The sequence below is a fragment of the Fukomys damarensis genome, unplaced genomic scaffold (genome assembly GCF_012274545.1).
Source record: "Fukomys damarensis isolate Sample0158 unplaced genomic scaffold, DMR_v1.0_HiC HiC_scaffold_26, whole genome shotgun sequence".
Classification (NCBI taxonomy): Eukaryota; Metazoa; Chordata; class Mammalia; order Rodentia; family Bathyergidae; genus Fukomys; species Fukomys damarensis.
This window is the reverse complement of record NW_022900938.1, coordinates 7,483,849-7,495,943: the sequence shown is the minus strand read 5'-3', so window position 1 is coordinate 7,495,943 and position 12,095 is coordinate 7,483,849. Positions and strand designations below refer to the sequence as shown.

At 46.4% G+C, this 12,095-nt stretch overlaps 1 protein-coding gene across 6 annotated transcripts in view; it reads left to right on the top strand.

Annotated features, from left to right (window-relative positions):
• The window catches only part of Myo1b (myosin IB), a 136,306-nt gene that overhangs the window by 108,349 nt on the left and 15,862 nt on the right, over positions 1 to 12,095 (top strand). For 3 of the 6 annotated variants that reach the window (XM_010636876.3, XM_010636874.3, XM_010636875.3), the window contains 8 exons: positions 197 to 423; positions 2,750 to 2,950; positions 4,131 to 4,224; positions 5,062 to 5,211; positions 8,212 to 8,280; positions 9,591 to 9,677; positions 9,954 to 10,040; positions 11,751 to 11,837. In XM_010636876.3, coding sequence (XP_010635178.1) covers positions 197 to 423; positions 2,750 to 2,950; positions 4,131 to 4,224; positions 5,062 to 5,211; positions 8,212 to 8,280; positions 9,591 to 9,677; positions 9,954 to 10,040; positions 11,751 to 11,837 — 1,002 coding nt within the window. The remainder of the gene's footprint in view (positions 1 to 196; positions 424 to 2,749; positions 2,951 to 4,130; positions 4,225 to 5,061; positions 5,212 to 8,211; positions 8,281 to 9,590; positions 9,678 to 9,953; positions 10,041 to 11,750; positions 11,838 to 12,095) is intronic. The other 3 variants (XM_010636877.3, XM_033756267.1, XM_010636878.3) reach the window with 2 other exon arrangements.

The following is a 12,095-nucleotide window of genomic DNA, read 5'->3' as shown; positions in this document are numbered from 1 at the left end:
AAAGGAGGTAGAATTTATTTTGATCTCTCCTGCAGTTTAGACAGGCGGAGCCTAAGTGTGAAGGCTCACTTGGTGTTAGAGCACGTGTATGCTGGGGAAGGAGGGGCCACAGTGTAGATGGGCGTGGAATGTTCTTCGCCTGGGTGACATGACCGTGTGCAGTGTGCCAGCCACTGAGTTCCTGCCCTGCTCGTAGGTGCTGTATCAGGTGGAGGGGTTTGTGGACAAGAACAATGACCTGCTCTACCGAGACCTGTCCCAGGCCATGTGGAAGGCCGGCCACGCCCTCATCAAGTCTTTGTTCCCTGAAGGGAACCCTGCCAAGATCAACCTGAAAAGGCCCCCAACAGCAGGGTCACAGTTCAAAGCATCTGTGGCCACCCTGATGAAAAACCTGCAGACCAAGAACCCAAACTATATCAGGTATTTCTGGCATTTAAAGCGCACATGTGAGAGCGTGCCCAAGGAGCGCCATCTTCCTGTTTGCTTCCATCTTGAATGTAGCCCAGGCGAGGATAAGCAGAATAGTTACAGATCAACCAATGTACCTGGAGTTGGTTCGAAAAACCCTCCACTCTCCTTCTTTTCTCCAAAATAAGAGAGGAAAAAAAAGGAAGAGGAAAAGCGTTTTGAGGGTGACGGCAGATACTTCACGAAGCCAAGTGGTTGGCACACAGAGGTTCATGACTTTCTCTTGTTGTTTTTTTTTTTCTGTTGTTGTTGTTGTGGTTGTTAATGGAGAATTAGCAAATAAAATAGAATGGGTTCTCCTGTCAGGGTTTTGCAGAGAGCTCTTTTGTTGATGTCATTTTGGATTCCTGCAATATTGATTTAGAGCAGAGGAGTGTGAGGAAATTGGCCCCTTTTTTTTAAGGGGAGAAGTTGTGGGCCAGGAGTGAGGGATGATTCCTAAAAATGCCCTAGAATGCACTTTTTCAAAACAATTAGTCTCTATTTCCGGCCTTTAGATCTTCTTAGATGTTGCTGTGTTGGGATTCAGGAAAGCCCGACTGGCATTGAGTTTCCCGTGGTGCTTTTGGGGACCTGGACGGGGAGCTGTGCTGGCCGCGGGGTCTGATTTCCCGAGTGCCTCCACACCCTCATGCACAGCAGCAGATGCAAGCATTCAGCCATGAGGAAATGAGAGCGAAGGATGTTTGTGTGGGGCCAGTTTACCTGCTATTTCTGTCAGTAGGGATGTAATTAGGGAAAATGTCCTGGTTTGATTGCCATTAGGTGAAAACATGCAGTAGAAAAAAATCAACTTTGTCCAAAAAATAACTGGGGAACTTTCTGTGATCGGTTGCTGTTGTTTTTCTCAAGTGGCTGGGTTTTTTAATGCTGTGTTTATCGAGGTATTGTTGATAGCAAGTGATATGTGGGTCCTGGGAGAAGACTTCAGATGTTGTAACCATTATATATACTCCAGTAACCACACGCAGGTCAAGCCAGAAAGCATTTCCATCTTCCCAGAGAGGTCTTTCATCCCCCTCCTTGTTACTGGTTTTTACATCCTCTCTAAGAAATCTTAATAAACCTCAAGGTTGTGAATTTATTATTGTATAATTTCTTCTAGAATCTTTGTAGTTTCAGGTTTCATATTTAGGTTTGCTTCTTTTCCCCATGTAGATATTTTGTTTCTCTGGCACAAGATATTAAGAGGAAAAGAAAATCTCTTTTTTTCTATCCAATTGCCCTGATGCCTTTATTGGTAATCAGTTGAATATATATCAGGAGTCTGGGTCTGAACTTTCTAGGCTGTTCCATTGAGCAATTTCTGTCCTTACGTAAACCAAAGAGTAGATATAATATTTATAAAAGGTAAAAAGAGAAGCATAAAATCACCAAGGGAGAACTACTTAGGCAGCATAGTCATGAATTTTTAACAGCTGTGTTATTTAGATCACAGGAATTGCTGCAATATATTCCTAAACTAATAGTGGCTTCAAAAGGGATAGGACCAACCTTTATTTCTTATGCAGCTGTTAAGGAGCCCCATACTAAAGGGCAGCTCCTTCTATTTTGTGTCACTGACATTTTCAGGGGTTCACCTCAGCTCCACTAGAAGGGGCCAACAGGTCCCTTCCTTTTAAAGACAGACACCAGAAGCAGCATCATTGCTTCTAATCCTAGTGGCCAGAATTGGGTCACATGGCCATGCCTGCTGGCAGAGGATGCTGGGAACGTTTCCTTTCCTGAGGCTGCAAAGTGCTATGTTAAAAAGAAGGATAGAAGGAGAAAACAGTGCACCTTTTCTTTCTATTCAAGTGTAGTGTACGGCAAAGTGTATGAGTCTTAATTGTACAGCTTGTTGGCTGTTTACATACATTGTACATGCTACCCCATTCAGACCAAAACAGAAAGCAGTTCTATCATCCCAGAGGTTCCTTGTTCCTTTCCCACCGCCTCCCTGGAGAGGTCACAGCTGTGCTGATTTGGATGAGTTTTGCCGGAACATCAGAAGAATGGAGTTACATGGTATGCGGCATGTTGTCAGACTGCTTTCACTCCAGAATGTCTGTGATACCCATCCGTACCATTGACTGTACCAATGTGTGCCTTTTAATTACCGGTACTTAATTAGTTCACTATCAAATAGCTTTAAATAATAAAAAAAAAATGACTAGTTTCCTCAAAAATAACAAAGAATTATTTTACTACAAGATGACTAGACACAGGATTTAGAAGTGCGGTATAGTTGCATCCGCAGAGGCAGAAGTTAAGACCGAGCATCTGTGAAATCTTCTAGGTGTATCAAGCCTAATGATAAAAAGGCAGCACACGTCTTCACTGAGAGCCTGGTGTGCCACCAGATCCGCTACCTGGGTCTCCTGGAGAACGTGCGGGTGAGGCGGGCAGGCTATGCCTTCAGGCAGGCCTACGAGCCTTGCCTGGAAAGATACAAGATGCTTTGCAAACAGACATGGCCTCATTGGAAGGGACCGGCAAGGTAAGAAGTTTGCTCACTGTGCATCATAATTTTTAAAGTATAGGCTGCTGGGCAAAGCAGCTCTATGAAAACTTGGTTGTGGCCTCTGTTTTGGACCCTCTTCCACTTGGATACCATTTTGTCCTATTTCTGATTCGTTAAAGAGGTCTTGAGTTTCTTTAAGGTCAAAAACCGGACCCATCCAATCCACGTTTGGAACTGGCACATTGATTCGTTTTAAATGATGCCCATGGTAAGTCCGTGGGCGGTGATGCATGCACCTCAGATCCCCACTGCCCGCTTTTCGCCTTTCCCATGGGGAATTTCCCCTGCGAGAAGCAGTGGGAGGGGGGCAGGTAAGACCCTGTGCCAGTGCTGCTGCTGGTCAGGCCGGGCAGAGCTGCCCCTTCTCTAGCTAACCAGCACACCCGTGAGAGGGTGAGCCAGGCCCTTGGGGGATGTCGTCTCCCCAGCTGCAGGTGCCTTCCTGTGCTCAGTGGCCTTGGCCTTTCCAGGAGCATTGACAGTAACTGGAGATGCACCTGTGCTGTTCAGGAAGATGCAGAAATTCAGACATGGCGTGGTCTCTGATGCCTCAGTCAGTGCCCGCGTAGTGTGGCGTACCTTTCAGTGCCTGCTGCTGGTTTCTAGAGTGTGGTTTGTATTTACTCCCAGTTCGGTGGAGCCGGGTTAGTTTTCAAAACTGACGTTGAATCCATGGTCTCTGGGCCTTCTGCGCACTGTGCAAGGCCCATTGGTCTCTGCGCCTTAACCTGCCTCTGAGGAGAGGGAATAATATTTCAGTTATCTTCAGGAATTAGTTGAGTTGATTCAACACAGATTGGAGGCTCTTGCTCACCTTTCTGGTTGATGCATCACTAGGGGTGTATTTGATACAAATATATTGTTGATGAAATTAAGAAATTGGTTTTATTGCCACATTTTCTTGGAATACATTGTTTTGAACCCTAATTTACTTTCTTAGTGTTTACTGGATTTAGTTTAATTTGTGGGATTCACTCTTGGAAATTCTTTGATGGAAGGATGATTACAAAAAGAGCAGTTACACTGGGAAACGAAGAGTTTAAGATTATAGGAAAATGTAATGAAAAAAATAGAGCCTGCCATCATAATATGAGATGAAACTGGTTTTGTATCTCAGCAAAGTCACCATTTCTATTTTTATTTTTGTTCTTTTTAGGTCTGGTGTGGAGGTTTTGTTTAATGAATTGGAAATTCCCATGGAAGAATATTCCTTTGGTAGATCAAAGATATTTATCCGCAACCCAAGAACAGTACGTAACCCCAGCTTCTACCCTCTGAACTGGAGTCTGGCTTCTGCCGCTCAGTTTTTAAAGGACGTTTCACTTTCTGATACTGCGTGAGGGTTACCCCGAAGGGCAGACCTGTGCTCAGCTGCTGGGTCCACGGGCACGGGCACAGCAGGGCAAAGGGTACAACATGTGCATTATCCAGGAAACTCAAAATCTTCCTTCTGTCAGATTGTACACTTATGAAATAAATCAGCAAGAACCTGTCACCACCATAGAAAATCCTCCCTGACCCATAGCAGCTGGAAGCAAAGTCAGTCCGTGTTTGTAATATTAAGTTATACAATAGCTTTGAGACTGTACCTCTGCTTTTAGAGGTAAATGGAGGCACTGAAATGAAAAATTTTAGCACTTAGAACAGTTAGATTCTACCTCACAGAGCACCACAGGAACTTTTTTACAATGTGTAAAAAGCACTTGGCATAGCAGTTGATTTGATCATTTGAAAACTCTGCGAACTCGGGAAGTAGTTAGACTGTTGGTGGTAATTTGCCAGAATCTGCTCTCCAAAATGCTTGGGACCAAACTTTGGAGTTGTCAGTAGTTTGGAATATTTGCCTTGACATTATCTGCTGACACACGTTTGATCTGATAATGGGAACTCCAAGGTAGCTCCAAAACTGGAAACTTTTTTAGCATCATGTTGGCGCTCAAAAACAAATTGTGGGTTTTGAGAGCATTATGGACTTGGGGATTACAGAGGCTCAAGTTGGACTGGCTCGCACCTCCGTTGACAGCTCAAGGTAAACTTAAGCTCAGTTCATCCGCTCCCTGATGAGCCCATCTGACGTTTCTTCCTAGTTATTCGCCTTGGAAGACCTGAGGAAGCAGCGGCTGGAGGACCTAGCCACACTCATTCAGAAGATTTACCGAGGATGGAAATGCCGCACACACTTCCTGCTGATGAAGAAAAGCCAGATTGTGATTGCTGCCTGGTGCCGGAGATATGCGGTAAGGATACTGCATCACCTGACGATGCTAATTTGCGCACATTAACTGTGTGCTCACTGTGTGTATCATTTTTTATCCTCCCCACAACCTCATGAGATGCATGCTCTTATGATTCCTTTTTTAAATGTGAGAAAAACTAAGGCACTGAGCTGTTGATTTAATTGGACCAGGGCCACCTAGCTGTAAGAGACAGAGCTGTTGTGATTGTGGTCCAAGACAGTTTCAGGGCTTGCGTTGAGAATACCACCTTGCTTTGCACTGATCTAGATGCAGGTAGTGAGAAGTTACCGCCTTAATTTGGTCCTCAGATGGGAGGAACGGTGTCATTCTGTCCTCTCACAGTGGTTGGGTCAGTTTTCCAAAATGACTGGTTCTTCTATTTTGATTGTAGCAGCAATGACAATGGCTTTAATTCCAGGCTCCAAAGCTGTGTTGTAGTAGGATTCTGGTTTTGGTTAAAGGATTAGATTTTTCTCTACCCCTCACTTAATCTATTCCTTCTAACTGTAAGGAATGGTTCGGTAATAAAGTGTGTTCATTAACACAGAATTTCTTTGGAGAACATTTTTTTAACTTGGTTGTAGATGTTTTGTTAGAGGCATACCGCAGGTGAGAGAGAAGCTTGGCCTGTGGCCTGTGGGCTAGGCTGAACTTAGGTTGTGTTCTTGCCAGATGAATTTTATTGAGAAGAAAGAACAGTATGGCCAAGTGTTTTTTATTCCGAGCTGCTTTACTGAGGAGTGAGTTGAAAAATTAAAGAAATTAGCAGTCAAATCTCATTCTGTGTATTTGTCCCCGTTTCTGGGGCTGCAGATGAGTTTTGCTGTAAGGCAATAATCAAGACATAATTTATGCTGACTTATTCTCCTACAAAATATGGTACATTTTAATGTAGTACAGTATTTCCAAGTTTGAAAATTAATGAAGTACTGAAAAGATTAAGGAAGCTTTGCTTGACCTTTAAAAGAACATCTTTAGTATTGCTCATTCTAGCTAAAAAACTACAGCCAGCAGGCTGTTCTAAAACCGTGAGCCTGCCTGGCCCTGTGCATGGCAGAGTCGTTCGCTCTGCGAAGGCATGGGGCAGATGTCGCCTGGCTGATGGTGTGGCTTCTCCTCTTGGATCTGACAGCACCTACTACACTTCTTCAGATTCATGGCACTGAGTTCTGCTTGCCTGAGAGAGTCAGGATGAACACATAGTCAGGCCCCTAAGGAGCCCCTTTCATCAGTTCTTAGCTGAAGTCATTAAGGAAACCCAGATTGGAGAGAGTACTGATTCGTCTGTCTGAAATTCTGCTTGTGGTTTTGAAACCCCTGCTGTGCCAGGTTCCTGACTGCATAAAGTTTATATCCAGTGAGGGATCAGATGTATCACAGAGCGATGAGATTGTTGTGAGTGCTAGGACGGAAACAGAGGTGACATCAAGAGTGATGAGGAGAAGGGCTGGTATAACAGGTAGGGTGGTAAAGACAGCCTCTGGGCAGGGCCCGCTTGACTGGAAGGAGCAGGAGGATCAGGCATTGCAAAGAGCCATGATATTCTGTGCCTCTAAGGGCTCTTTTGTCAGTAGTTGGGGTGAAAGTCACCGTAGAGCACTAATTCACAGTGGTCGGAGTCGTGAGCGGTATTAACGTGTAAGATAGATTAACGATTTCTAGAGAAGGCATTGACTTTGCTTGAACGTTATATCTGTTTTGACTTTGAACCATATACTCAGCCAGTTCCAAATGTTGTTATTGGGACCAGTGATTGTGAGCACCAGTGATGGTATTCAGTATTTCCTCCCAACCGAAAAACTCAAGATTTCCTGAAGACGTGTTATTATTTCCCTAACTGTTTCATATTTTGTGATATTTTATAAGGTTTAAATTGAGATGTATGTTTGAAGACATGTAGCAATTAAAGAGAACAGAACTGCCACATGGTGGTTAGATCTGCACCCGTGTGTGCCCATTGGGATTTTGTTCCTTGAGGACCCTTGGGATCGTCCAGCTCCTCCTCAGTGGACAGCTCAGGACAGAGAATGGGCCCATTCTGTGTCAGCTTTTCTCTCTGGTTTTGCCTCATCCCTCCATCACCTCTGATCTTGCTGAATAGAGCTTTAGGATCCTAAAAACTTCTCTTGCCTCAGAGAACAGGAGCTGAGCGACCTTGTGTTTCCGAAGTGTGTGCTCAGCAGTGTTTGATGTTAGATGTTAGCGTTGTGAGATTTCCAGTTTCCATCCAGAGACGCCTGTGTTCCAGTGTACGTTCCACACTAAATGCTACGGGAGGTCGCTCTCCCAGGGAAGCGTTCTGGCAGCTTCTCCTGTCTGAGGCATCAGCCCTTGATGAGCCAAAGGGTGGCACCTCATTGAACCTGTGCCCTTGCCGCCTGTAAGAGCCCTCTGCTGCCTCCAGCCTGCCCGTCCTGCACAGCCTGTTTGTCCTTAGCCATGGTGACTATGTCCTCTGCAGGTTCTGAGGGAAGGGATAGAGCGGGACTGCTGTTTGTTTCCTCATGGTGCTGTTCCATTGGAAGCTCCGTTCGTGTTGTCCAAGTTCGGCCCATCAGTAGCAGTTTTACAGAAACCTTGATCTGATTTCCCAGCTTGGAGAAGAGTGAAAACAGCAAACCTGAAAGGGACTGGGGAGGGTAGAGGTCGTCCCATTGAGTTCCATGGTGAGAAATGACACCAGGAAGAGAACACTCTGCAGCAGACAGGAAGTCAATGTGAATCGATTCAGAGCAGGGGACTCTGTGTTATAACAAGATGCACAGAACAGGTGATGATCGTAGTGAGTTTCCAGCCATTTAGGAGCTCTATTTAGTATCCTTGATGCACTGTAATCGTTTTGGTCAGCTTGATACTTTGGTTTGTTTATGCGTTGGTTTCCAGAAAAAGTGTGGATGGTCCGGAGTACAGTGTGCCAGGGGAGTGAATCCCCTCAAGTCTGCAGTGTCCACGTTACAGATGTAAATACAGCTGCTAACCTCTTTTCCTTTCATCCTGCAGCAACAAAAGAGGTATCAACAGATAAAGGCTTCCGCCTTGGCGATTCAGTCTTATATCCGGGGTTGGAAGGTGAGTTCAAAAGGCGTGCTTGCTTTCTTGAGGGGTTGGGGTTCTTCACTAAGGATGATGTCTCTGGGCTCACTTTGAGGGGAGGGTTCCTGGCCTCCTGCCTACACTGTAAACAGTGAGACAGAAAGAATAAATACTGTGGGCTATGCAGGGCCCCCTGACCCTGTCTTGGCTGCTTCCTTCTAACCTGCTTGCTTTTGGAGAGCTATATTCTCTAAGCAGGAAGTCCTTAAAATAATCCTGTGCAGGACTCCAGTACGCCCGGGGCCCGTGTTTCCAAGAGAAGCTGTGGTCTCCAAGACTGTCTTCCAGCATTGCTTCTTGCCTGCATCCTGCTGCTCTCAGTACCCCCAGCCCAGCAGCTTCCATAACTTTCCCAGCGCCATCTTGGGGGCTCTCACATCACGACTGAGGGTTGGGAGCTCCAGCTAGGTCTGGTGTGGAAGGACGAGGCAGTAGTCACAGTGGTGAGCTGCCCTGGTCCTTTCTGCCGCCACTTGGTTCAGGGTCTGTGAACTGCAGTGCACAGCTGATCTGTTTTCCTCCAACCTGCAAGCCCAAAATGGTTCTTCATATTTTTAAACCATTGTTAACAAAAAGCAAAAGAAGTGATCGCATGACATGTGAAAATTACATGAAACGCAGATTGGGTGTCCAGAAAGAGACTCACTGGGATGCAGTCACACTCACTTATTTCACAGATTGTCTGTTTCACAAAGTGCTGCAGTGGCAGAGGCAGGCGGTGTTGATCGTGGCCATGGGGCCTGCAGAGCCAAACACATTTCCGCCTGGCTCCTTGCAGAAAAAGCTTATGGAGCCCGCTCGGTTCTCTCTGCACACTTTGTCAAGGGGAGATTCTGTGGCGTGGTGTGAATCCACAGGGGACGTTTCAGGTTGCGTGCAGGCCTGGAGCCCTTCCAGAGGGGTCAGCGCGAGTCAGGAGTCAGGCATGGGTGGAGCTGTTTCTAGGAGCCAACCGGTGCAGGGTCTGCGAGCACGTAGAGTACAGGAAACTTGTGCCTCCCGCGCTTCCCTGGCCGTATTACTGGGCTCGAGAGGCAGGACCAGGTGGGGCAGGTGGTGCTGTCCTTGTCCGTGTGGGGCTATCGCCACGCCCCAGGGGTCTTCCTGGCCCTTCTTGTCATCAGGTCTGGGATGGCGGCTTCGGCTTTGCTTTGCTTTAAACTCTTGATGTGTCGCTGGTGTGTGGGTGCGGACGCTCTGTGAATTAACTAACTTTCCTTCCTTTCCCTCCCTCCCTTTCTTTCTCTCTTTCTTTTTCCCCTGTTTCGGGTGACGCCGTCCCATAGGCTCGAAAAATACTGCGTGAGCTGAAGCATCAGAAGCGCTGCAAGGCGGCAGCCACCACCATTGCTGCGTACTGGCACGGGACGCAGGTAGGCGCGAGGGCCCTGGGCCATGGGGGGTCGCGCGTGCTGCAGGCAGGGCCAGGCACCCTCCTGACGGGGGCGGGAAGCGTTTCATGGGCTGCTGCGACCGAGCACGCCTTTGTCTCTCACTCATCTGTCGTTCCAGTGTGGGGTGGCGTCACTCGCTTCGGCCTTCACCATTTGGTGGTGACTGGTGTCTTTCTTTTTCCTCCTCCCTTGGGAAGCAGCAGTAACCTTTCCTGCCTTAAACTTTTCCGTGACTCCTTTTCACGTGCATCACAGGCGCGAAGGGAGCTGAGACGGCTGAAGGAGGAGGCTAGGGATAAACACGCTATTGCAGTAATTTGGGCTTACTGGCTTGGATCGAAGGTACTTGGTGCACACATCCCTTCACTCTGTCCTGGAATTGTGCAGTAACCGTCCTGTGTCTAGCGAATGAGGGAGGCATGACCGCAGCTGGCGCTGGCTCACCCTAGTGCATGATCGTAGCAGCCAGGTTCTGGAAGCCTGTAGAGAGTGGTAGAATGCACAGGAAACTCAGGCATGTGCAGGCCAAAACTAATTGCTTACTAATAAGGTGCTAGTGTAATTGCTCCTTTGAACAACTCTTAAGTAACTCGCATGCTTCATCCCCCCAAGCCCCCACTGATGTATGCTGGCAGAGTTTTAGAGGTGTCTTTATGGAGTGGGGCATGCCGGGAATATTAAGATTTGGGCCTGAATTGGTCTTCTGCAGTGCATTGACCATGAAATACCGGTGGTGCATGCCTTAAAAAATTAATCCATGAATGAAATTCTGTTTTTAGGCTTACTGTGGCAACTATTGATTGTTCTAAGCAAAACATTTCATGTGAAAAGAATGATCATCTGTGATTTCACAGAAAACTGTGTTCATGCAAAGCTAGCAGTAAATGCCACCGAAGAATCCCAGGAATTTCAACATCAGCTGTTTGTTTTCAGAAACAAAAGCCTCCTGAAATACTCTCCCTAATCCCCAGGCATAGTTGCGGGCTCTGTGAACATTTCACATAGCCCAAGGGACAAGATTTTTAGATGTTTTTGTTACTTGGAAAATCAAAGGTCATCTTTGCTAAAAATGTCTATTCCAGTTTGCAACACAAATATCTAGAGTCCTGTGTCTTGAAGTCTACCTTGTCAACACAAGGGAGAAAAGATGAGAAAAGTCACTCTTTGCCTTCATGAAGAATTTATTTTGCCCAAAGATATTCGCTTGTGCTTTTCTAAAAATTGTGAGGGACAAAGTGCCTCCTTTAGTCAGCTAAAGGAAATGTCCTTACCAAAGGAGAAGGACTTTTAGATGATTATTGCTGGGATTTCTCTACCGAGAGAGCTTATTTCCCAGACTTGGTACTATAATGTCTAGAAAAATGAATGTCCGTTCCTTCCTTTTAAAATAGCATGCCTAAGACTAATTTTTCTCAGGGAGTAATTTTTTAACCTGTAAGTTGTTTCACTTTTTGCCTTCTTTCAGTCTTTAGTATGTTTCCCTGTTTGGGACCTTAGCTGAAATTTAATTTTTACACGTCCTACTTATATTTTTTTTTTTAACTGGAAAGAACTTTTTAGTTTTGTTAGTCTTTTCGTTCGCACTTCAGGGAAACCTTGATTCCTTCCCGTTTCCCGAGTGTTTGTTCACAAGTGCTGCCTTCTCATTTGACCTAGTGAGTGAACTGAGAGAGGTTCAGACCCGTGTGCTCTAAGCCAAGGGACGCCAGGCGAAGCTGTTAAGTGTCACGCACACTGAGAGTGAGGACAAGGGAGGGGAGAGGGAGAAAGAGGAGCGGGGAGAGAAGGGAAAGACGGGGCCAAAGGGGTGGGGGGGTTGGTTCCTTTGCGCGCTGCACGAATTGCCCTCCTGTGAAGCAGGAGCTGAAAATCCAAGCAGCCGCCCCAAGCTGGTCACTGATTCCGTGGGTTGAAACGTTTACGCAGCGTTCCTCTGGCACTCCAACATCCCTTTTCATGAGCTGGCTCTTCTGGGTGGCGGGGTATCTTTTTCTGGTCATTGTTCTGTCTGCGTTGGGCTGTCTCTCTTATTTACCATCTAAAACGTTCTAGGCTCGAAGGGAATTGAAACGCTTGAAGGAGGAGGCTAGGCGTAAGCATGCGGTGGCTGTCATTTGGGCTTACTGGCTTGGACTGAAGGTACTTCTTCCACACTTCCTCCTGGCGGGGCGAATGCCCCGGACCTAGTCCAGCACCTCCTAACCTGGAGATGGTTCCTGGGTGCTTGTGTGGGGCCTGCACACTCTGGGAAACTGTCACTGGGCCTTATATCGGTTCTTTTGGAGAACCCTGCCCCCTGTACATAAATACTTTTCTGATTTTAATTTCTTTGGGAAATAAGTCCAAAGCAGTATGGCATATTTTATCCAGGATACTTGTGATCTGAGTTCTGTTTTA